This window comes from Apostichopus japonicus, chromosome 10 (genome assembly GCF_037975245.1).
Source record: "Apostichopus japonicus isolate 1M-3 chromosome 10, ASM3797524v1, whole genome shotgun sequence".
Lineage (NCBI taxonomy): Eukaryota > Metazoa > Echinodermata > Holothuroidea > Aspidochirotida > Stichopodidae > Apostichopus > Apostichopus japonicus.
Genome location: NC_092570.1, coordinates 16,923,533 through 16,950,850, shown reverse-complemented (window position 1 = coordinate 16,950,850; position 27,318 = coordinate 16,923,533). Strand labels below are relative to the sequence as shown.

Sequence of the window (27,318 nt, the reverse complement as noted above, 5' to 3'; positions counted from 1 at the left end):
GTCAGGAGACCTTAAAATTGTTATTTTCCCTATACGAACAATATTGTTGCACGTAGACATGTGCATTACACATATTTGCAAGGAGCATCATTACGGTTACATTATATGTTTTTTTGATTCACTACATATATAGGACCGTAAGCCATATATAAATATAACTAGTTAATTCCCTTTGCAATTCCGCTCAGTACAATTGTTCAAGTTTGTAAATGACCAACCATCGTATTTGTCTTCTAGTTTCCAACAATTTTCTTATTAATAATACCACATACCTTTCTATAGTTCCTTCTACATATACCTGCCTACCACATACCTAACTATTGCAAACCTAGTTCCATCTACCTAAATACCTACCTACTTACCTTCGTAGCTTGCTATTATATACCTTCCTACATATTAATTACCTAGTTCCTTCTACCTACACCAACCTACATACATACCTACAGTATCATCGAAAAGCAGAAGAAAAAAATTATCATCTCCCACTTTGCCGGACTTTGGTGCAAAATGTTTTCTTGCGAGGTTAAATGTCCGAACTCACAAAAGCATCTACAAAGTATGCACGTTATTTGATAGTTCGTTTTTAGTTTTTTTTTTCCTTCTTTCTTAAACACTAAAAGCTGGGTTACACTAATTTCTTGAAAGTTTCCAATGCCGTATGTTATCCCCTTAACCCTGCAAGTAAAACATATAGTTTTTCTATAATATAAACCTTATATAGAAAATGCCTTGATATTTTTTCTTATTTATGGGTTACATTGCAGTCAATCAAATACATTGACAATACGACACCTCCGTGATATACAGAGATTTATTGAGGATGATTCGTTGATAATCCCTGGTCGATTTCATCATTATATATGATTACATCCAAAAGTGACTGAAAGCGTTGTCATTGGCTCCTCGGATGCCTCCCCCTTATACCCCACCCCCTCCGACCAATAAGGATTGACCCCTAGATATCCACAGTGTACACGGTTTTCTTTTGCGACACACGTAACGAGTAACGAATTGCATTCATTGCTACAACTTAAAGCGGTTAAAGTCAGCATTATGCTATCACAATTTATTGAAAACACTAAAAAAGTTTCAAATATTAGAACAAAAATTGTGCGGCTCATCTTTGTAATTTTTTCTTCTGAAAACAAACTTTGGAACAATCTCAATGAAAAGGCAAAAATTGTGGGGTGCAAATGATAAAATTTGGACACTCCAGTAAATTTATCGGCAAGTTGGTGCCACTTTGTTTTACGAAAAAGAACAATTTCATAAAACATATATACACGCTAACTTCAACCCGCGCTCTGTGCCCTTGGTGTGTTTTTTCTTATCTAGATGAAAATGGTACAGAGAAAAGTGGCACAATTACAACTGATAAAGCTAGGTGACCAGTTTGGGGCTTAAAAAAAAGTCAGCATTGATACGAAAAAAAATCTAGTTTTATTGACAAGACTAACGAGAATTACATGCAAGTATATATAGCTATACTAGGATTATGCCATTAACGCTAATCGTATACGTAGAAACACGACCCCCCCTCACAAAAAAATATTAATAATACTATTAAGCAAAACTTCATGCATCCAAAAACTTCAAAAACTTCGTCGCTACATTTGAAACTAAGTTTTAGTTTGACAATATTATTTTTCACTTGTGGCAAAACGAGTAGTACGAATGAGCAAATGCCGAATGTAACTGGATTGAAATTTTCAGAGGGACTTATGAATATGTAAATTTATGAAATGTAGTGTGCACTGAATGAAAGATGGTAAGGAGAAACGTAGTACTATGATAAAAATGAGGGAAGAATGGAACAAAAAAAATTGCTAACTAATAATCAAACAAGCAGGCAATGATAACATGCAGATGAAAATGGCATTTTTCTTTCTTTCTAGAAAATGGAAAATGTATTTAACAAAAGAAACAAAAGTCTGGAATTATTAAAAATGAAGAGATTTATCTAATATTAAGACAGTTAACAGAATGTTGGTACATGGCTAAGAGAACTATACTAAATAGTATACAAAGATGTTTAACAGAAGGAGTGAAAGATCCTGAAAGATAATAGTAAAATGAGATATCAATATATGAAGCTACCATAAAAAGAATAATAATCATAATAACAAGAGACATCTACAAGAGGCATGAATGCAAGTTAAATAGAATATTAAATATTAAGGAAGAACAATTTGATAAACTGATTAAAAAAAACATTACATGAACTCTTGAAATTTTTGATAGTTGCAAGAGATTAACTTCAAATGACTAATGATAAATATTCTAGGCTACGAAAGCTACGAAAAAGAAAGCCAAAAACCCAAATTCATACCAAAAAGGGAAAGTGACTCAATTTGGCAGATTATAGGGAGGATTTAAGTTCTTGCATGATTGGAATATTATAAAAGTTATCATTCTTTAATATGAGTCATACTTAGATTATGATAAAAAAAAATAATATATTGACACATAATTATGAGGCTTCTGCTTTATCGATTTTGCCTTCAAAAAATTCATGCAATAATTTATGAAAAGCTTATAAACCATTTTCTTCTCTCTTGTTCTAAAATGAGGAAAAGGCAATCAATGGCTGACCTGCTGTTAAATTTTGCATCGAGGGAAGTAAGAAAAATTATGCATGACTCGTGAATGTTTTACAAATGTCCCATTCTCGAAAAACCCACAAAAATAGCAATGAGGCACAGGGGTAACATGGTGTGTTGAACACATGGTGTGTTGAACACATGGTGTGTTGAACACATGGTGTGTAGAACACATGGTGTGTTCGACACATGGTGTGTTGAACACATGGCGTGTTCAATATAAATGTTACATACAATAGATTCCTGTCAGACTATCCCTTTGGATTTATACAAAAAACAGATAAAGTTGTTTAAAATTTAAAAAAAAAAAAAAAAAAAGCAGTATTTTCAAATGACAGTTATTATTCAAAATGACTCTTGGTTTTGTTAAACTTTATATCATCACCCACTCAATGAGTACTAATGTGACCATTAAATTATACGTCTCCCACACACCCCTCTAAGAAAAAAAGATATTTATTCCCACATATCTGGAGAACCTTGTAAGCAATTACCAAGTTGAACTATTTTTTTTTGTTATTTCCGATCTGCGTAGTTTTGTATCAGGCATGAAAATAAAATGGCTTCTTTTTGGTGGCTTCATATTTGGTTCAGCCTAACCAACTATTTCACCATGAAAGGCAATGTTAGGTTGCCAAAAAGCATAGTTGTATACCTACTCTAGAATAGAAAACAAACAGTTGCTAATTTTCACCAAATTATGATAAATTTGCATATGATCATAAGAGATAACCATACGACTGTTATATATCTTGCCATATTCATATAGTAGTATTTTAATCAACTGAATAAAGGCTGTCTTCATTCAATCAGAACAACTAAAATACAATAAGGAAAAATTATATGGAAATAGATAAACAATAAGAATGGGAGAACATAAAAAATAGTTTAATATTTAATCAAGGCCAAACCACCACCATCAAAAAAGAAAGAGAAGAACACAAATAAATTCTAACAATAGTTTTTTTTTCTCTTCAAATATTACCTCTTGAAATAATAAGCTGCGAGTAGTAGTTTTCAACACATTTTGTGAAAACTTAAGACTTTGGTTTTGATCAAGGACAAAAGGCATTAACAGCACAAGTATAAAGCATTCAACAGTTTCCTCCCAAATCTCAAAAAGGGGTTCCCTTATTCTGTACTGACTGTGGCAGGTTTGTTAATATGTATCGCATAGCATTACACCATATTTCTCACTGATGAATATATATCCTGGGTCTCGCTACGTTTTTAACTACACATGGACGTTTCGGGCAAAGACGATGAAGGTTTTCTACGAGCTCAATTCAAGTGTATTTGTGGCAATGATCGGCTTTTGTAATCAATAACACCTATTGGTAATCGATACCCTCTATTGGTAATCAGTACCACCTATTGATAACCAATAACACCTATTGATAATCAATAACACCTATTGATAATCAATAACACCTATTGATAATCAATAACACCTATTGGTAATCAATAACCTATATTGGTATTCAATAACACCTATTGATAATCAATAACACCTATTGATAATCAATAACACCTATTGGTAATCAATGACACCTATTGATAATCAATAACACCTATTGATAATCAATAAACTCTATTGATAATCAATAACACCGATTGGTAATCAATAACACCTATTGGTAATCAATAACCTCTATTGGTAATCAATACCACCTATTGATAATCAATAACACCTATTGATAATCAATAACACCTATTGATAATCAATAACACCTATTGATAATCAATAACACCTATTGGTAATCAATAACACCTATTGATAATCAATAACACCTATTGGTAATCGAAAGTGTCTATGGTCAAGAGGTAGATTTGTTGTCGGTCTGTTTGTGAACTCACAATCTACCATAGTTTCGTGGACTCATATTTGCCTGTGTTTATTTCCATTTGAGTGCGTACTCTAGATGTTCTGGAAACCCACAATAGATGCTAGTAAAAGATTAAATGCTAGTACTCATGATTAGAGCCTTGTACTCATATTTGTACTCTTACCTAAGAGGAAATTCTACTTAATACTCATACTCATGCTGTTATACTCATACTCATGCTGTTGTACTCAGTATGGAATCCTACAATAATTGCTAGTACAGTTTAAATGCTAGTACTCATGATTAGAGCCTTGTACTCATATTTGTACTCTTACCCAAGAGGAAATTCTACTTAATACTCATACTCATGCTGTTATACTCATACTCATGCTGTTGTACTCAGTATGGAATCCTACAATAATTGCTAGTACAGTTTAAATGCTAGTACTCATGATTAGAGCCTTGTACTCATATTTGTACTCTTACCCAAGGGGAAATTCTACTTAATACTCATACTCATGCTGTTATACTCATACTCATGCTGTTGTACTCAGTATGGAATCCTACAATAATTGCTAGTACAGTTTAAATGCTAGTACTCATGAATCGAGCCTTGTACTCATATTTGTACTCTTACCCAAGAGGAAATTCTACTTAATACTCATACTCATGCTGTTATACTCATACTCATGCTGTTGTACTCAGTATGGAATCCTACAATAATTGCTAGTACAGTTTAAATGCTAGTACTCATGATTAGAGCCTTGTACTCATATTTGTACTCTTACCCAAGGGGAAATTCTACTTAATACTCATACTCATGCTGTTGTACTCATACTCATGCTGTTGTACTCATTATGGAATCCCACAACAGATGCTAGTACAAGATTAAATGCTAGTACTCATGATTAGAGCCTTGTACTCATATTTGTACTCATAACAAGGGGGAATTCTACTTAATACTGATACTCATGCTGTTGTACTCATACTCATGCTGTTGTACTCATTATGGAAACCCACAACAGATGCTAGTACAAGATTAAATGCTAGTACTCATGAATCGAGCCTTGTACTCATATTTGTACTCTTACCCAAGAGAAAATTCTACTTAATACTGATACTCATGCTGTTGTACTCATACTCATGCTGTTGTACTCATTATGGAAACCCACAACAGATGCTAGTACAAGATTAAATGCTAGTACTCATGAATCGAGCCTTGTACTCATATTTGTACTCTTACCCAAGAGAAAATTCTACTTAATACTGATACTCATGCTGTTGTACTCATACTCATGCTGTTGTACTCATTATGAAATCCTACAATAGTTGTTAGTACAAGATTAAATGCTAGTACTCATGAATCGAGCCTTGTACTCATATTTGTGCTCTTACTCAAGGGGGAATCCTACTTAATACTGATACTCATGCTGTTGTACTGATACTCATGCTGTTTTACTCACAGTCATGCTGTTGTACTTGTACTGCACAGCTGGTTAAAGCTATTATTTTTTATAGAAAACTATTAACAAATCTAGCCTAGACATCTATAGTACTGTAGCCACAATGTAGAAGAGCAGATCAATTGTTTTACGCTAACACCACATAAATGTTACCAAACATTTCCTATTGGTTGGTTTCTTCCAGAAACGATGCAACTCACAGAGCAATGGAGTTGAGCATTATTGCGTAGTTTAGTTTTCCACATGATAGCAAAGGACTTAAGTTGTTAAGAATACATTCAATTGTTTAAAGATTTCACATTATCAAGTAAAGATTAATTAGCTAAAACATTTTCTGTATTCCAAAAATACAATCTTCATAACAATATAATTAGAGCAAGGCATTATTTAATATAGTTAGCCTAAGATCACTTTCACAGATCTTGATATGTGAAAATATGAAAAAAAAAACAAAAAAAAAACATGCTATCATGAAAAATAACTTTCTTATACTTTCTAATATGTATTTTTTACCTAGTGTAACATGCATTAATGATGTAACATAGTGTACCATGCATTAACCATGTAACCTAGTGTACCATGCATTAACCATGTCACCTAGTGTACCATGCATTAACCATGTCACCTAGTGTACCATGCATTAACCATGTCACCTAGTGTACCATGCATTAACCATGTAACCTAGTGTACCATGCATTAACCTTGTAACCTAGTGTACCATGCATTAACCATGTTACCTAGTGTACCATGCATTAACCATGTAACCTAGTGTACCATGCATTAACCATGTAACCTAGTACATTAACCATGTAACCTAGTGTAGTGTCCATGCATAAACCATGTAACGTAGTGTACCATGCATTAACCATGTCACCTAGTGTACCATGCATTAACCATGTAACCTAGTACATTTACCATGTAACCTAGTGTACCATGCATTAACCATGTCACCTAGTGTACCATGCATTAACCATGTAACCTAGTGTACCATGCATTAACCATGTCACCTAGTGTACCATGCATTAACCATGTAACCTAGTGTACCATGCAATAACCTTGTAACCTAGTGTACCATGCATTAACCATGTAACCTAGTGTACCATGCAGTAACCATGTCACCTAGTGTACCATGCATTTACCATGTAACCTAGTGTACCATGCATTAACCATGTAACCTAGTGTACCATGCATTAACCATGTAACCTAGTGTACCATGCATTAACCATGTAACTTAGTGTACCATGCATTAACCATGTAACATAGTGTACCATGCATTAACCATGTAACCTAGTGTACCATGCATTAACCATGTAACTTAGTGTACCATGCATTAACCATGTAACCTAGTGCACCATGCATTAACCATGTAACCTAGTGTACCATGCATTAACCATGTAACCTAGTGTACCATGCATTAACCACGTCACCTAGTGTACCATGCATTAGCCACGTAACATAGTGTACCATGCATTAACCACGTCACCTAGTGTACCATGCGTTAACCACGTAACATAGTGTACCATGCATTAAGTAACCTAGTGTACCATGCATTAACCACGTAACCTAGTGTACCATGCATTAACCATGTAACCTAGTGTACCATGCATTAACAATGTAACCTAGTGTACCATGCATTAACCATATATTCAAGCTGTGTGGTGTCCTAAGTTATGTCACATCATGCAAGATGTGGGAAGTTGAAGGTATCCGTTCAGATAATGTACAAACAACCAAACCAGACTATTCTAAAGAGAACTCTCTACTGTTTAGCAAAACTAAGCAATAAATAGGGACTATAAACCCAACAATGTATACAACGACAAGACATCAAGCTTATGAAACTTAAAATATTTCATTTGGAAGAGAAAGCTATAAAAATTTCTTTCATCACAAAAATATTGGAAGCTTAACCTCCTAAAAACCTATACCCTACCCTACAGTCACATCTACCCATATTCTACTTACTTGTGAAAGTTTACCTTAGCACAAACTTGAGAGAAAGACCTACCGTCATACGGCATGTGAAAGAATCAAATTTGGAATTGTTTAATTTTTAAGGCCACTTGCTTTTGTAAGAATTTTAAACTTTGTCCACCCAATTCCGCTTATATGTTGAAAACACCAGAATAATTTGGAGAAACTTAACAAGGCCACTGGTGCATCTGTTGTTATCCAAGTTACAGCCAAATTTTGTGGATAACATTTGACAAATTTTGACATATAAAAATCAGGGAGAAATTTTTCCCTCATTAAAACCATCGTCTCTCTATTGCTCTACCTTGGCATGACCAGAAAGTTTAAAAGACAAAATGGTGGTCTTGAATGAGTTCCACAAATCTCCAATAAACAGAACTCATTGGTTCATCAAATTGGAATGTAAAATCGGCACCTTGCCTTTACTAGAATGAAGCCTTGAAGGAGAAGTTACTTTCTCTCAAAATACTAGTTGTAAAATTGTACCTCATTTGCATTTTTTGTAACCACCAACACCGTCATAGATTCCAATTTTGTCCCCCGCAGCTTATAAAGCCCTGAGATCCTCGGAGCTGGTCACGACCACACTCAGCACCCCTGGCTTTGGTTCCCCGCTGTCTCGACCCCTGCCAGTGAGACGGGGGCTGGACTGCTCCGGCTGGCCTGACGTAGATGTCGCCAAAAGTACTGCTTGTCCCATGAATGTATCCCTCACAACATTTTTGTTCCAAACCTTTAAAAAATGGATCAAGGAAGACGTTGAGATGTTTTTTTTTTCTTTCAAAATTTAAACCAATATTCTTGTAACTGAAGGTAAAGTTCTTAATTTCAGTGAAAAGGAAGTACGACTGAGCTATCAAAACCGCAGCTACAAAGATTCACCTGTTTTGGCATTTTTAGCCTAGGCTTAAATGGTCTGCATAAACAAGAGCCCACAGGTATTATGGTTCATCGTTTACTGGAATATTAAAGTGTTGTACATGTCATCACCCAAATATCATAATATTTAGGCCCACATGTACCAGCTATAAACCAACAATTGTATTTCAAGTTTGAATATAATCTGAGTTAAGGTTCTAAAATATTGCAAATTTTAAGATGTTGGTCCCTCCCAAAATAATAACATTTTGTGCCTAAATGGTCCCAAAAATATGTGGCCCAACCAAAGTGAGTAAAAAAAAATATTTGCCCCCCAAAATATAGCACCCAAACAAATGTTGGCACAAATGGTCCCAAAAAATATGAGCCCCACAAATTTGGGCCCAAAGAATGTGTCACAAAATGCATTTGAGGTGGAAATAAAATGTGGGCCCACCCAGCCCAACAACTGTATACCAAGTTTGGTTTCAATCCGATGTAAGCTTGCAGATGTTTTGTAACGTACAGATCTTTACGTTTTGACACCATAACCTCATTAATATTCATAAGGTCAATGCCAAAAACAATAAGGCACACCTTCTCACTATGATACATCTATATAGGCAAGTGAGACAAACATCCATTGCTCTGTTGTTGAGTTATCGCGGACCCAAGCAAGTGTCACAGATGCACACACATGCACACACACGCACACACACACACGCACACACCAACATGACCAAACAGAGGTTCCTTTGCTTCCGGCACGTGCCTAAAAGACTCTCAATTTATCATAAACCATAACGTTTTCCTTCCCTAGGCTTCATTTCTCCCGAGAAAATATGAAGCCAAATTTATTCAAATTTTACCTCGATGATGATCGGTTTGCTGGTGTTCTTTCTGTAAAATATCGCTGAGAAGTTAAACTCCGGATTGAGGTTGTTCTCCTTCGTAATCGAGCGGACCGCTTGACCTTCGCATTTCACGTAGAGATACGGGTCTGCCCCTGAACAGAAGGGGGGAAGAAAAAAGCAGATGCTGAACAGAGAGATGTTATTTAAATCCAAATCAGGTTAACTCTGAATGTGAAACAGGAAAGAAGAATTATTTCTAGCCCAATTTCATTACATCATGACCACTCCCCCCCCCTCGCCATTTATCTTGAACTCGATATATTTCGACTTTCCGACAAACATATTTATCAAAGTTTGTCGCTCTGAGGACTCGGACCACTTTGTGAACTGTAAATGTTTAGGACGAGTTTTATACTGTTTTCTAATCGCTTTGACTGTGTCAAAGTTATGACTTTCATGTTCTCACTGTGAGACTTGAATCTCTGAATCCTGCCTTTTAAGAGAGTTTAGGTTATATCTATTTTGATACTATTGATGGTTATGCGTGTTTGAGTGACTACTTTGAGCTGAACATGACGCCTGGAGGACGCTTTAAAAATGTGCACTCCTCTGGATGGACACCCACTCTTACCTCCCCCTGTTCTGTCCTGCTTTTCCAGGTTACTCGCAGAGAGGACCCTCAGCTGTGTGGCGACCCTCGGTGTAGACGTGCAGCAGAAAAACGATGTAATCATGGGATAATCCTCGTCTAATTGCCTAGGTAACAGGAAGAAAACAGAACTCTTTAGAGCGATATTTTAACATTAAGCAGTGAGATGGCATGAAGTAACAAAAGATATCGTCCACAGATTCTTAACGACATCGACAAGATAGAAGAAAAATAAATAAATAAAAAATGGAGGATACACTTGACTTGGAGGAACAAGAGGATGCAACTTGTTTTAAGTCCTCTTCTCGTGAAGAATTTCGAAACATTCTTCAGTTGGGCAATACTGTTGTTTGCACTTCTTCAAGGGGATTAATTCTGTTGGCAGACTATCTTACACTTATCGTAAAAAGAAATGCACTGTCACACTGTAATGTTGAATATCGCATCTCAATATTCTGTCCCTTTACAGGAGGTACAGTGGATTGAACATAACAAATGCCATGTAATATATTTTTAACTGGCAATACCTTTTTCCCTTACTCCAGAAAAGTGGACCAACATGTACGCAACATGTGATGTCATAATTGCAACTGTTTTTCAAAAGCTAAAATTATGTTAAATTTTCTTCATTTTTAACATATCTTTACGATTTATATTTGAGATTTTCATAATTTCAGAATCAAATCTGGTCAACCCAAGGGCCAGGTCACATCTCACAAATGCAGAACATGTGAACCACAGGAAGGTCCTCACAAAATGCTATGGTCACCACAGAGACATATTCTAAGCTTCAAGCCTCAAAATTCAGTCTATTTACTGCCTAGATGTCAACGGATTTCCCCGTTCGCCAATGGAATTTTGTTTCTTTCTGCCAGTTAAAGACACATGTCCCTTATGTATAAAAAAAAAATGACAGTGGGAATATGATTTTAACAAGTAGATACTTTATGAACTGGCAAGTTTTTAGCAAAATGGGTTAAAAAGCATGAAAAACTCAATGCCTGAGTTTGGAAAGAATGCAGGGTATGCATTGTGATGTTTCAAATATGATGGCCAGGGGAGCAGATCTAGCAATTTGGGGGGAAGGGGGGGGCCCTTTTAATCTGGCGAGACTTACTTGCACTTAGCTCCGTTATCCGAGAATATCCGCATCATGATTGGGCTTTCTATCTGAGGTTCAAAGGTGGAAGCCACCACGATGTACCTGCCTTTTTCCAGCGTTGCTTTTGCAAAGACACTCCTGGAGTTGATGAAGGGGGAACCTAACCTCTTAGTACCGACTTTATGGGCTCTTGTCGTACGATTGCCTTCCACCTGAAATGAGACATTTGTTGAAGATTTAACATGACAATTCATATTCCCCCGTTAAGGAAAGGTGTCGTCTTCAAGAGAAAAACAAAGCTTGCATCACAGCTGAAGTGTGAATAACAAAAATGTTTAACCACTCACTCTGGCTTATCTCGCCCTACCTGTTTCTTTTAACTTCTTGACAAGAGACGGCAACACCAAAGGCGAAGAAACAACGACGACTCAGGTAACAGACAGGATGATACACATCAATATATTTAATTTATGTTTTAACGAAACTTGATACGACTAGTCCAACTAACGCTATACTTATAAAAGAATTGCCATCTACCACACGCGTAACTGAGGATTACGAAAAGAAAAAACAGCACAAACTACTTATCTACCCGCAAAAAGCCTGTGTAGATAACAAAATTGATAGGAAACGCTCTAACATTAATACAGACAGACACAAGTACACAGTCCAAGACACATCTACGGGACACAGCCCAGGAATATCCTGTACATAGGCATATGAGGGACTTACCCCCAAGATCAAGGTTCATCCAGGAATTCTTCCAGACAAGCTATTACCAAATTTCTTTCTTTAGGAGAGGGGGGTGGGGTTGCAACTGCAAAACCTAAAAAAATATTTGGGTGGGGAAATGTTGGGGGAGGGGAAACCTTTGGTGACTTAGGGCACCAGAGGGTGTTAGTCTGACCCTGAGGGAGTGCCTGAGAGCACCAAGGAAGGGGTCAATCCAAACCTTCAGATAAAGAAAAGTTTAATCAAATTCGTCCCTTACCTCCATGACATGAAAACCCATAGTTTTGTTGGCTTCATTCTTGTCCGCTCGTGTGTCCGGTTGGCTCAGGGAGATCATGATGTCGTCACTGTCTGCCTCCACATTGATCAGAAACTGAAGAATGTAACCAATTAAAAAAATTATGTCCATTTTGATTTTTTTAATGAGTGATTGTAACCAAACTTCCAAATATATCTGTTACCCCTTTCTGAAAATTGCAAGATTACAATCAGTTTAGAATTCCTCCTCTAAGAAAACTCTATTTCTTTATTTTTGTGCTATACAAATGCCTTTTTCAGTTATACTATTAATAACTTCTTCTTCATTCCTTTCTCTTTATAAAACAAAAATATCATTTACATTTTAGATTTGAATGGTGAGTTTGTCTGAAATGTATGACATATGTAAATGAAATGAACGAAACCAAAATGATGGAAATAATTAAAGATTGGGACTAAGTTTTCTGCTGCTTCACAGCTTGAGTTTGCCACATCATGTATATGATTGCATTGTAAGATAGATATTTCTTCAAACATTGTGAATGGCACTACCAACAAGAAAACTTAACAATAAACATAAGAATTTGTGACCCTAAAACAGTCCTGTATCAGTATAAAAACAACATCAAATCCCTCCTTCCCCAAATCCCCTCCCCCACCCCCGTCCTATTTTGAGCAAACGATGTTAGAACTATTACCAGTGAAGCTAGAACTGTAGCGACACTTCAAAGAAGATGCCCAGTTAATTAATCAAGAGTTAACTTCTTCATCTACACAAATTTTACTAACGTTACTCTACATTATTTTTGATCATGTGCACTTAATCATAAAACTGTTGATTCTTTCGTCTGGGGACACACATCTCTTATGGGGACACACATCTCTTCTGGGGACACACACATCTCTTCTGGGGACACACACATCTCTTCTGGGGACACATGTCTCCTGAACTGATAGCGGTAGGGGGACAAACCTGCGGATTGAGCAAGAATGTATCCTTGTTGTTGATGCAGCCTCCTGCTCTGTTCTGAATACGATTGGCGTCATACTTCCACTGCGTGAGGAAGAGACTCTCGTGCCAGGTCCTGCTCAAGCTCAAAAGTGTCTTGTTGGGCATACGGCAGACGACGAGGTTGGTGAAATGGCGGAGGAAATCTTCGTAGGGCATCCTGAAATGATGGCAAAGACCCGGCAGATATGAGTAAAGATACGATCAAGCTGGTTTAGACGATCGTGGCCAAACGTCCAGCATAACTATGAAATATCTTTTGGAGATCACCATTCAAATCATTGCACTCAACATACATACATACACGCACATACATAGTTTGTATTACGTTCAGACCGAGAACCCCATTGTATTTTCCATTGTTCAAATCCACATACCCTAACATTAACAATACCCGATACAATAGAATTCTTCGGAGGACGTCGTGGTGATTCTTTAGAAATCACAATCGAGGACCTGGAATTCTTTTGTTCAAGTCCTCGGTCAGATAGCAAAACAAACGCATACATACATACACACAGCCAACACTTACACGCACACACACCTTCCCCATTGCGGCAATTCTTGTTGCCGTGGGTAAGGAATCGATCCTAAATTTCTCATGAATTCCAGCTGGATCCTGCATTCTGTGAAACTGGTGGGGTGTGGCTTACTCACTGTCACCCACCAGCGATGAATGGGTTATGTAGGAATAACTACACAGTAATGGCTATAGAGGTTACAAACGAGTTGGAAAGCTAAGTTGATAGAGTAAAAGGCTGCGTAATTCTAACGTTACTGATTCAAGTTCCATACTAAGTAAAAGAGAAACAGTTCTTTGCTCTTTTCAAAATACTTTGTATGATTATGGTGGTTGACATTAACAGTTTGTGTACATTTTCAAGTGACTATCCATGTAACAGGAAAATGAACATTAAATTCTCCAAGTAAACGATACATTGTGGAGGGGAGGGGGGGGGGGTTTATCTCCAGCATTGGAAGTGGTATAAAAGAGAAAAAAAATCATGCAACCAGGAATGGTTAAAATGATGTCGCAAAAGCAGCAACTTTCTCTCAACTTCTTTCCAATTATCAAATTGAAACTTTACCAAAATTCGCCATCATCTTCAAAAGTAATTCCAAGACTTTTCCTTTGACTTTCCGAGACTTTGTTCCATTCTTCAGATCTATGATGGGAAAACAAAACGATATAATTTTTACAAACAAACTACAAAAAGGAACAATGTGAAACCTGTAACAGGTGGGCCATGGTGGTACCCTGCGGTCTACCCCTTCAAAAAAAAACCTTCACCTCAGCTCGAAAATGGGGTAAAAATATATTGCAATGGATTTGTGCATAACTTTTTCCAGACTTTAATGAATGTAAGTGCCACTCTAAAGTGGGCTTCTTTCTACACCTGTCTCTGCCCCCCCACAACCCCCACCCCCTCATTTTTTTGCCAAGACACTCTTCATGCTGGAAATTCACATGATAACAGAAACCTTCAAACTTTCAAAATATTTTTGTTTACCTTTTTACTATTTGTTTACTATTTTTCTATTTAGATCTATATTTGACTATTTCAGCTAATGAGCTAAATGAAGCTATTTAGCTTTATGAAAGTTTTAGTTTCAAAAGAGCAATTTACATTAAGACAAAGCAACTGAAAATGTGTCCCCTCCCCTACCCCCCTCCTATTTTGTGAAATAATCTTTTAGGAGGAGGAACTGAAACATAAAAGACTGACCCATCGCTCCAGGCCCCATTCCACTCCTTCTCTCCCCAAGGGTTACGTAGTCTGATGAGGTATATCTTCTGCTTGTTAAACATTCCAAGAAGTCCGGTGTCGGCCAGCTTGACCGTCTTCACCGCTGTGATGCCGTACGCATGTCCCTTGATCAGACCGCTGTCAGTCTTGGCTTCCATCTCTTCAGCTGAAGTTACCTATTCAGTTTAAAAAATAATGATAATAAAATATAAATATAAATATAATAAAATAATAATCATAAAATCATAAAAAGTATATAAAAATCATTAAAAAAAAAAAATTGAACAAATATGAGATAATAAGTCAATCCACCTGAACACAATGTTCAAATCTTGCTTAATATATACATCGAACAAGTGACTCACAGAGATGACAAAGGACAGATGCATTTATCCATTCCGAGAAAGTTAACTAATACTGAAAACCGAGAAGATCGCTGGGATCAGTTGAGTATTTCGAGACAAATTTTGTGCGGTAAAGCATTTGTTTTCTAAAAAACTGAATCGCATGGTAGTCGACTTGGCTATAGTTTCTTTGCAACTAGTGTATACAAGTTGACCCTGTAGCAGCACCAAGAAAATGGACCCATTTCTAACACAGGTGAGCAAAGTCTGGCCCTCTGGTGAAGTTTCTATGGTCCCGAGGTTTTCAAAGCCCTATTAGTGGCATCCCCAGAATTTTATGGCAAGGACAAAATGAGATATTTATACTATTGGAAGTTTGGTTTAGAAGCCTAGAATCTACTTTGTGATAGGCTTTTTCAACATAACAGATTGACAATGTTCAAGTAGAAGCCTTTTCTTGCCAAATCATTTACGATTCCCATTTCCCGGTGATGGGGCACATTCTTCCAGACGTGAGGCCCAGCCGACTCGGTATGACATTTCTGTGCGGCTCACAAAGATCCATCTAGTGCCCCCTTCATTCATGCCTTATATGGTAAAGAGAATAAACCATGGAATATAGGGAATCATCTACATGGTAAATAGTGTCCAATTTCAATAATCTCTTTGTACTTTGAAACAGACCTTACCCTTAAAGTATATCTTTAAAGCTGTCTGCTGTATTTAAAAATCATTCCTGGGGTCAAAGGTTAAAATGTATATTCGATGAGCCAACCGTAACTCCCACGCAAATATTTGAACAGACAAGGAGTGAACTACACGAATGAAAGATTCATCTTGTAAAACATTAACAGAAAAAGGCAATGTTCTCAAGAAATGATATATGTCGAGATAAAGGCTCCACATTTAAATGCCTAAGAACTTGTTTCTGTTAGTTAAGCGTGTTCAAACAGAGATTAGTCTCTTAAAGGAACCTACATCTACTTGTACCAGAAGGTTTGTGATCTTGACATTATACAGTTACAATAGATGACTCTATGGCACCCTTTACATTAGACTGCAAGCACCTGCTCAAGTGAGTTAAAGTTGATTTGAAGCCTGAAATAGGCTAGGACCGAGGGAGGATCAGACCCTGTCCTCGGTGTTAAATATGCAATGCAAATGAAGCTTGGGGTTGACCCAAATTTGTGATTGTTTGCTATGCAAGTCCTTTAACACAGTAGTAGAAGGCATTAGTAGCAGCACTGCACATCCGAGACTTGTGGTTTTGTGAGCCTGTTGTACGACACCAAGGACAGTGTCTATGTGTGGGGGTGGAGAATCGATTGAAATGCTAAACCCCGAGGGTCTGATCCGTCTGATCTATAATGTAAATAGCGGTGATCGATGACCAAAAAAATAAAAGGCAGAAATTTTGGAGCGATTGTTAGTCATACAGTTCCTGAACTAATTACGGGTCCATACAGTGTCGGTTGAGAAACTATTCAATTTTAAGAAAAAAAAACCTGTGATTAACTGCAAAACCTTTCTGGAAAGATTTACCTTAATGGACGCACTCATCAGATACTTGCGCTCTGCACATTTCTTCATGTTCGATCTCAATTCTTTGGCTTTCTCTTCGTTGGTCAGGAAGTTATCAGTAGTGTTCTGTAGGTCGACACTCTCCGCCACACCGCCAGTGAAGTCCACAAGGGCATCGGCTGTGTTACCTCCATCAAGGTTCTCATAGCAACCGGCTAGTCTGAGAAGAACAGAGTAAACCCAAAACTTTTTTATGAAAGCTTTAGATAGTAAGTCAAGCTGGTTGCTACATTTCTTGGCTAAACTGCAACAGTATTAATAGTTGTGTTTGCCTCAAGGACACTTTTCTAGTTTTGGTATTTTGTTTGTTTTATTCTTTTATTTTTTTACAGTACAGGAAATTAATTCTGGCTCTCATTACTCCTTGTTGGAAAGCTACAGTAGTGTACCTGTACTTTTGAAACATCATTACAAAAAATAAAAAAAACAAATATTGTTGAGGTTGTCTGAGGGAACAAACAGCAAAACCATTACCTGTACAATTCAATTCTCAAAATTTATTCCTTAAGGAGTGTACAGTTCACAAGTAATGTTTGCTATTCTATTTATTATTAATTTTTTTTTAAACCCTAACAACCAAATACATGGCTGGACAGGTCACCAGCTAAACACTTGGTCATTAGTATCGGTTGTGCGTAAAGTACGCAGCTAAGATAGCTTTTCAGTTTCTTAATATCAAGATACTTCAAATATTGGTATCGGATCCACACACTGTACCAGGTACAATACAACAGCTGTGACCCGGTGGTCGTAGGTATTAAGTTCTCAAAGCTATTAATATTTTAATAATTTAACTAAAAGCTGTCTAAATAAGTGTAAAGCACAATACGTAGATCGATTAATCATAAAACTAACAAATATAATTGCAAACTGTGAGAGCGCAAAGAAATTAGCAGCTAAAACAGGATTTGAAGATGTTACCTGGAAACAGCAGTGACATAAATTGTTGGTCACAACTTTAAGATGGCCAAGGAAGAAACAAATTTGGGTCTTCGGCCCTCAGTTTTCTCACAAAACGGGAGCTTTCAGATGTATAATGGTGTACAGTAATTTATTTTCTTCAATCATACAAAAGTCGAAAATACAATTTTGAATTAACCTTCGCAAAACCTTTGTATTGAGACCTATGTTGCCCTCGACTTTGATCGAAAAAACAGAAGTAAAAACGTGAACAAGGAGCATGTGGACCATGTGCATTTTATGGAGTTAATTATACTGATCGAGATCATTTCCATGGTGATAGGGACAGAGAAAGGAAATGGTCAGTTTGTCTACGTTTTGCTATCGAGCTGAATTACAGTAACAAATGCTGATCTCCTTCATCCAGAAGATGCGTACCCATAATTATCTCAGTCAACAATTTTTTATCTTCTCCCATTGGCGCCGACTTTAATTTCTAAAGGAAAACCTTCTTTTGTCCGTAAGACCTACGAAACAGTCAACTTACTTGGCATAGGCTTTCTCCAGGAGGGCACTCCAGAACTCGTTACCCTCTTGTGAGTGGGTGTAAGTGAGTTTATTGTTCACGGTGGGCAGTCTATCGTCGACCACTACATCCAGCCATTCCCCGAAACGCCAGAAACGGAAGTGAAAGATCCCGGCGTAAGAAGATTTATCGTCGTCGTCCCAGTCTTGTTCTTTGGCGTTAGGGATCACCTGAAATGAGAGAAGTAGTCGTTAAAAAAAAATAACAATCCAACTAGGAAACAAACGTACAACAGTACAAGGCCACATGGAATGTATGGAGTCTCATTAATGGTCTGGCCACGGTGGTGGGATGCGTGGGGTCTAGGTGGTACAGGTCAAGGGGTCGTCAGATGGGACAACTGACTTCCTTCAGTTAATCATCTATGTACAGGTTCCTGGAATATATATCAGTGACTATCCTTCTTGAAATATAATTTACTCTGTTCATAGTACAAAATTCTGTATCAGAGTATGCTCAAAGATACAACATGTATATACAGTAATATTAGCCATCATATGATTTAGCATATATAATCTGCTCTAACTTGAAAACCCATTGTCTTTGAAATTTATTAATCATTCACATTAACTCCCATCACCACACTCTGAATAACTAAAGGTACTTTAGCTCTCAGTGCAATCTACTGTATCATAGCTCTTTTATCTAAAATAACTCCCCCCCCCCCAACCACCCACCCTCTCTCTCCCTTCTTCACTCACTGTGCATGTAGTTTTTTATTTGACTAATGACCGGTGCAAAAATTGTTATTTCATACTATTGTGAGTTTGTGACAGCCTTGAGGCTTACAGTGGAGTGATAACATCCCTGATTGTGAAAACTCTGGATATAGTATTAGTGTGTATACATAGCTCAGTTAGTTAAGGCATTTGCATATATATAAGAAGTGAATGTGTGAATGAATGAATATGCAGTATGAATTGGGAGCTGGATTTTTTCTTTTTTCACCATTAAAGATTTTCCGACTCATTGTCATTTCATCGTTGAAGACAACTTGATGGAAACCAGTTCAGCTCATTCATGATTCAACCAATGCACTTTCCTGTCACACTTTTTATTCTGTGTTTTTCGTTGTTGCTTTCTTTGAGTGAAACTTGTTTAACACGATTGAATAGAGGAACTCATCAGGGCTTTCCATTTACTGTTTCACTTTCGAGGTCTCACTTTCTACACCTACTGTACACGCGGTCATTGCTACGGTTAAATGCAAAGACACGCATGAATGAGTACATACACAGATGGATCTGCGTCCAAAGGCCATCTCTATAAACAGTTTTGAATCACAAAAGAAAAAAGATTGCCACTTAATATACTGAAAATCCATAAAGTCGCAAAAACCATAATCCCCTCAAGCTGAAGTATCTATTCTTTTAAGATACTATACTTTGACCTCCGCACAAAAATATAATTGACTGGATTCACTGAGTAGGTCATCAAAGCTTAAACTTTTGGAGTTATCATGTGTATATAAGGTGTTCTGGAAGTTGACCTTTGTTGGCCTCAGTTGACCTTTCACCTTCATAGATATTGTGTTCTTGTACAGACTAAGGTAGATCAATTTATATTAATATATATTTATCAAGTATATGCTGTTTTATGTTGAGCTTTAGTGACTACAAGTTACACACACCTGTACATAAACTGGGCGTGTTCACCTATTCAGACATAGGACCCCATGGTTGTTCCCATTGTTCAGATCCATGTACCTCAACAATACCCCTTAAGCCATAACAATAGAATTCTTCAGAGGACGTGATTCTTTTCAAATGATGAATAAGGACAAAGAATGCTTTTGTTCAAGGCCTCAGAGTACAAAACAAGTTCACACCCACAAAATGCCATCACCAACACATGCAGTACAACCCTTTAACCTGTTTTTCTTTTTCTTTTCAAATGATGAATGTGGACAAAGAATTCTTTTGTTCAAGTCCTCAGAGTACAAAACAAGTTCACACCCACACAACGCCATCACCAGCACATGCAGTACAACCCTTTAACCTGTTTTTGTTTTCACAAAAGTTGCCAAAAGTGGATCAAATTGGATGACATTATAATTAAAGAAAACATATCATTAGCACATTATGTGAGAAGTTTTTATCTATCTAGCATATTATTTTTTTTTGGGGGGGGGGGGGGACGGAGGGAGGGAAGGAAGGGTGGTAATTAATAATGATTTAATTCCCTTTAAGACCTCATGGCATAGATCCACATACACCGGCTGTACATGAACACTGTATATATCTTTATAGAGTTTACTGTATGAGTAGTACCATAAGAAGGTGACATTCTCACCATGCAGCTTTGACTCAACTGGCAATTAGTTAATCATTAATCAACATAAAGAGCAAAGGTTGCCAATTTTTGCAATGTACTGTGATAGTTCACAACGATTAATCACTCACTTCAGACCTTTCTATGATAAATAAGGGAATAAAAGCATTTTCTCATTGACATGTAATTAGGAACGATGTTTTTACAAGGTAATTCTGTTTGCTTTGAAACGAGAAAATCTGGTTTGTATTGCCAGGTGCAGATCAACAGGAAGAATATCATTGAACCAATCTACAGACTTAGATGCAATGAAACAGTCATATTTGTAACAATGTTTTTAAAGTAAATAAAACTTGAAAAAAAAATTGAAACTTATAAAAACAGTTAAGAAAGAAAGACAGAAGCTGATGCTAAGTTTGAACTCTTGAAATGATGTTTTGAAAGCAAAATCATACACAGCTTTGAAAAATGACACAAAATCAGAGACATATCACTATAGTAAACATACCTATTTATGTGTCAAACAAATAAACAAACCCTTTTTATGTGTCAGTGAGAGTGGCATAGTACTAGTACAGTACCATTACAATGTATTACAGGGATACAAAGGATAACAAAAAAATTATCATAAAAAAAAAATTGCAATTCCTTGAAAAGCCATTTGAAGAAGTGACGCATCCTATTATCTCCTGGCCTTTAATTGATGTTTGCGGAACTCAGTGTGCTGTACTTCTAACCTTTACTGGTTGATCGTACCATACAGAAGTGATAATGATATATCACCATGCAAATTTATGAATGCGAAGCGACTGCTTTTATCACAAGTTTGTCTTTTTGAGAAAACATTGTTTTTGAATAGTATGCCTGGTATAAAGTAAATGAGTAGTTGTCCGAGAAATTTAAAGGTTAAATAATAAAGTTGGTTAAATGATTAAAAATGACACCATCCACACTATGTAGGGGTGTGCAACAGACTGTGCTAATCTGTAGTCACTGAAAAACTAATTAAACATAATCTACGGTAGTAAACAAACCAGTGTTTGCTGAATGCACTGTTCATGGTTTCTTTCACAATATGTATAGTCTAGTACTTTTCAATATGAACATAAAGATATAGATAGATACTGTAACACAACACTGGGTGCGGTTTTTTGACACATATGTTGGGAATACTCATCTGTGGTAGTGATCTTTGAAGAGAAAAATATACACAAAACATATACATAGAACATATACACAGACCATATACACAGAACATGCATATACACAGACCATACATACAAAGAACATATATATGTAGAACATATGTAGAAAATATGTAGAACATATATGTAGAACATATATACACAGATTAACATACACACATAGAACATACATAAAACATATACACAGAACATATAGAACATATACATAGAACATATACACAGAACACTTATAAACACAAAACAACTACAGACAAACTTAATCACTGTAATAATATATTCCACAACATACTGCAGCTCATTAGGTTCTGTCAAATCTTTGTGCCAGTGCAGATGTTTAAAATCAAGTTTCAAATCTAGTTTCTCAACCGACTGCAGGTTCTCCTGGGAATAATACATCCAGTATTGCATCGTAAAATGGTCAAGTTTTTATGCAATGGCAAAGATGTAGAGCAGGTTTTTTTTTACACAGGAACCCATATTTTTTATATAAGACACAAACATCAGAACCTTCAAATTTGCTAGACAAGATTTGAGCAATAAATTGTTCCATGTTCCCAAATTGTTTTCCATCTACAGATCCATAGGGATAACCTACATGACAATGAGAAAATGTTCACTGACCCCCCAAACACAGGCAGAATAGTCAATGACCTCTGACCTCAGCATCACCATGGTTGAGGTCGATATGAAGAAAATTTTCATATTTGTTTCCTCTAGAGATGACACTCTTGGAGTTGTTCTGACAGGGTAAATATAGTGTGTTTAATAGATGCACCTACCCTCTCCCACAGTTCCTTCTCCTGGGCCAGGTTTCCAGTCGCAGCAACAAACCAGCAGTTACCAAGGGAACCTTGATGAACATCTCCGCTATTAAAACCTGCTACTACAAAATGAGGATTGTCGCACAGTTCCTGAAAAAAAATGGGGGAAAAAACTATATTGTGATACAGAAAATGACTTTGTCATTTATAACGGTACACACATTTGTGCAGTACTACCCCTACCTTGTCGGAAAACCTTGTCATTGTTAAAGGTCATAGAGTTCATGATTAGAACAAACTTTATTACATTGTTTCAATTTAGAGTTCACAGCACTGATCAACACAATGCGGACAGCACTTTCGGGGGAGAAAATGTGTGACCGAAAGTTGACTAATATTCTGTACAGTTTATTTATATAATCTTTCTATTGTGAATATCAAATTCGCTATTCAGGGATGACCTGTACAGTACAGTATATATTGTCTTGGTTTTCAATTTCTGAATATTTGATGCAAAAGAATTGTGTGAACTATGAAACCTCACACAGAAGAGACTTCTAAGATGTACTGAACTGGTTCAACAAAAAATCTCACCGGTTCCTTTCGTGAGAAAATTGTAAGGAATTAGCTCTGTTAAGAGAATTATCATTTTTTCCTAGATACATATCCTATCTTCTCTATTCATTTCTTTCATAATTGACTTTCAGTACAGTTAATAGTACTCATTGAATATTTTCTGTTCACGTATTCTTGATTTGTTTTTTATTCATTGCTACAGTATTTTAGTGAGATACACAGAATGTAGCAAAACGTAGCCTAGACTGTATAATTATCCCTTTTAATGCAAACAGTATCAGAGAGCGTGGTGGCCAATTGGCTAAGGCGTCGGACTCGTGATTCAAGGATTGCTTGTTCGATTCCTGCCTAGTTCATTACGTTGTGTCTTTGGTCAAGATGCTTGATCTCAATTGCCTCTCTCCACCCAGGGGTTAAATGGGTACCTGTGAGGTAACTTGTCATTGGGGCGCAGTGTATAACTGCAGCCGTCTGGAGGGATTGTCTCTGGGACAAATTATCATTGACCAGGGGTAAAGCACTTTGAGATCTATCACTGGTATAAGACACTTTAAAAAGTGGAATATTATTATTATGTCATTCCCTTCGGTGCAATGATGGGTTGTACGTACAGTAAGTGGTGGAAATAGAAATGACAAGAGGAAGATTTCCTTTGAAATTTTCAACAACAACAACATAAGTTTCCCTAGAGTTATTACCCCTGGACGCTTCCACGTGACTTGCCCGGGTGCTTGACGACTGTAGACGAGAGATGCATTGGTCGCTGGGAATTCTGGATCTTCGAAGAGAGTTCCATTTGCCTGGTGCTGTTTCCTCAGGTCCTCGTACTTCTGTCCTTTGTATGGCGTTGGGGCCTTGGACAAAATACCCATCCTTGGTATCTATTGTATAATCTGTAGAATATGAGACATCAAGAGTTGAGAGGAATTGATGTTAATGGATTAGAAATGTACTGCAAAAGAGATACACGTTATCAGATTATTGAACAGGAAAACATCCCAAAACTTACTGGTTGACTTTACAAATTGTGACAAGCCAACCTGTCTCCTCACAAGCCCAGTATTCTTGCTCTACAGTGCCTGGGGAGAACAGGTGACCATTTTACAGGGTACAATAATTAGTGACCCGTCACGACTGGTCAACGACCCTTCCTTCTCTTTCCACCACCCAAAGTGTTCAGATGTGTAATTTTGTGTTTGTAGTCTTTTCGAATAATCTACATTTCAATCTTCATTATAAAGAAAATCAAATTTGTGTAATCACAAAAAATGTATTCGTGATAATTTTGCAGGATTCCCTATATCCAAATATTTCAATCTTCATAGTCATTCTCTCAAAAACCTAAAATGTATTTTAATTGCCTCGAACTTTAAATCCGCTACTGAATGTAAACGTAAAGAACTTGATTGGATCTTCGTAATAAGTCTCACATCACACCAGCCTCAGCAAAGACTTGGGACCCCTTATCAGTTCTACAAGCATATGTAATCTGTTTTTTGCTTCTTAATCCACTTCCTGTATAGTCATGGCTTATTAGGTTCTAATTCCATCAATGCAACTAACACTTATCTAGCATCATACCTGCATTGTGTTACATTTCGTACTTTTCATTCAACTGCCAAGTATTGCTGATGAAGGTCCCAAGGGGATCGAAAAATTCCAATGTATTTTCTAAAACAATACTCCTTATTTGTCAAATATGAGTCATATCTTATTTCTCTGGTTTTTTCTAATAAAATGTTCGTTTGGTTGGTAGTTACTGGTAGTTTCACACGTTGAGCGATCATCAGACAACATTTACAAGTGCACTAAACATTTATGGCAAATGTATAGTGTTTTAGCTTCATTAAATTAAACACAGTAAAGTTGGCCTTCAGTATCTTTGAAAGGCATCATTCCCAATCCTACAGTACAGTAGACATTTGATGATCTTTGTAAATTTCAGCTGGTACTGACATTACCTACAGTACTGTACAGTAATGTAACTGCCTGATTGCTTTTAGGAATGTACAGTATACTGTATATGGTACAAATTACAGTGTACGTTAGTCATTACATTAAAATCCATATACAGTAATCTGATCAGCTTGATGAATCCTTTAACAGAAAACAGTATGACTACCCCTAGTACTGTACATAAACTGCATTTGCTGGTAGGATTTGCATTTATGAATATAATAATAAAGTGGAGAATACCAGTAGTCTGTCTGGGTAGCAAAATTTTGTTATACGGGCAATAACGCAGGTTGGCTTCAAATGAAGATGATAATCAAGAATTATGTACCTGTATACACTCTGTGAAACTTAATAGAAGTAAATAAAACAAATTTAAGGTTGATCAGTCTTACTGTATGTGTATTAAACGATTCAAATTCGAAAGAGAAAATTCAAATAAGATGAGCTTCACTTCATTCTGAACAATACTGTAACTACTGTACTGTACACACACACCAACCGATCCACACACACTGACAAAGTTTGACCACTCCCTCAGTCCGGTCACCCTTGGGTACCCCACCATGGCTAGCTGCTCAAGAAACTTAAAAATTTTCATGCCAACTGTTGCTATGGCAAATGACATTGCTTTATGTGGCCCAATTGGCAAAGGGGCTAAGTACTGAACAATATCTCATCTTTCCTACGGGAACGATGAGTTAGAAAAGTGTCGCTGAGACAGAAATTGTTATATGTATGTTATTAACTATTAATACTAATTTGCTTGTTTCTTTCTTCTTTTCTCTCTTGCAATTGTGTATATATACATATGATAAAAACTTCATAGGCTATGAATTTTTTTATTTTATAAACTGTAATCTACCTGCTTCCTTTGACCACCAATACTGTGTGAACTAGAGTACAGAGTATACTGCCAAAAAAGTTCAAAACATGTTCTCTGCTTTAAATTTAACAGACAAAGGACTAGCTGACTGGTAATATTGACAATTTGATTGACAGGTAAATTTCAGAAAATTACTTTGCGCCATGAAAGCTGATCATATTAATGTACCTGGAAGAAATCTGGCTATTTTATTGTAACTTTTGTATGGACACAAGATTTGTTGATATTCCTGATTTGCTGACAGTTTGACCTATGGGGCAATCAATGCTACAAATTGTATATGAAAAAGTCAAGTAAATTGGTTATGCTACGTGCTAGGTCTATTCTAAACCTAACTAAGACTAGCCTAGTAATGTTCAGTAACACCGATGTTACTTGTTAGGTTTAATTCCAATTACTGTCAGGCTGGTGGTTAATATTCAACTGAGCAACTTGAAGAATTAACACCCCATATTACATTGTACATTTGTAGTAATGCAATGCTACTGCGCTTCACCTTTAAAAATCATAACTAGGCCTACATACTCTAATTCTAATGTTAGCGTTTTGTGTGTATGATATTTACTAATGCTACCATTACCAATGCAATGAACTTTGTTTAGGTGTGAGCCCTACTTACGCCTACGGGCGAATGGTGTTTTGATAATGATACTGTACACTCCCTTCGCAAAGTATGCAATACAGACCGCACAGCCTTGCTCAACAATTCAATGCTCAACAATTCAATGCTCAACAATTCAATGCTCAACAATTCAATGCTCAACAATTCAATGCTCAACAATTCAATCTTCATAACCACTTTCGTACTCACGTATTATCTGTAATAAAAATTTCCTACAAATCTTACGAAAGGCAAGTTCCAATGAAGAAAATAGTGTGTATGCCGCTGTTCAGTAACTGAGTGTTGTACAACTCGAAAATACAAATTCTACCCAGGCCTGTCGAATGTAGTATTATCAGTATCACACACGTACGTACGCTTAGCTACGCCGCCGCCTAGCCCAAATATGAACTTTGTAAACATACGCTCTCTTTTGACCACGCCTATTTTGATCAATAATTTGCTGCCAAGTTACACCAAATGTATCGAATATATCAGAAATATTCAAATTACCATGAATTTAAATGATTTCTTCATTACATGTAACACAATATTAATACACAATTGTATATGTGCAAAAA

The 27,318-nt window shown here is 36.6% G+C and overlaps 1 protein-coding gene across 5 annotated transcripts; it reads right to left on the bottom strand.

The window, feature by feature from the left end:
• Positions 1–2,907: 2,907 nt before the first annotated feature.
• Positions 2,908–27,115, bottom strand: LOC139975388 (calpain-5-like). Of its 5 annotated transcripts, XR_011795728.1 has the most exons (14): positions 26,948–27,107; positions 23,996–24,190; positions 22,740–22,871; positions 18,446–18,654; positions 16,960–17,158; positions 15,053–15,249; positions 14,414–14,491; positions 13,290–13,485; positions 12,318–12,431; positions 11,342–11,538; positions 10,207–10,331; positions 9,591–9,727; positions 4,392–8,596; positions 2,908–4,311 (listed from the first exon to the last, which is right to left on the bottom strand). XR_011795728.1 is itself a non-coding variant. In XM_071983326.1 (13 exons), exons 2-13 carry the CDS (start codon positions 24,167–24,169, stop codon positions 8,411–8,413), a joined length of 1,944 nt encoding a protein of 647 aa, XP_071839427.1. In that variant the 5' UTR covers positions 24,170–24,190; positions 26,984–27,115; the 3' UTR covers positions 2,908–8,410. The 5 variants fall into 5 exon arrangements, 4 of the variants coding, with proteins under 4 accessions (XP_071839427.1, XP_071839425.1, XP_071839426.1 ...); XM_071983326.1 differs by having other exon boundaries at positions 2,908–8,596; positions 26,984–27,115; XM_071983324.1 differs by having other exon boundaries at positions 2,908–8,596.
• Positions 27,116–27,318: the final 203 nt, after the last annotated feature.

Excerpts from the sequence above, each read along its gene's own strand:
- LOC139975388 (XM_071983326.1), bottom strand. The coding sequence starts at position 24,169 with ATGGGTATTTTGTCCAAGGCCCCAACGCCATACAAAGGACAGAAGTAC. Across the intron at positions 18,655-22,739 it reads AGAAGGAACTGTGGGAGAGG|GTGATCCCTAACGCCAAAGA; the intron begins GTAGGTGCATCT and ends CTCTCATTTCAG. Across the intron at positions 14,492-15,052 it reads AATGGGGCCTGGAGCGATGG|ATCTGAAGAATGGAACAAAG; the intron begins GTCAGTCTTTTA and ends TTCCCATCATAG.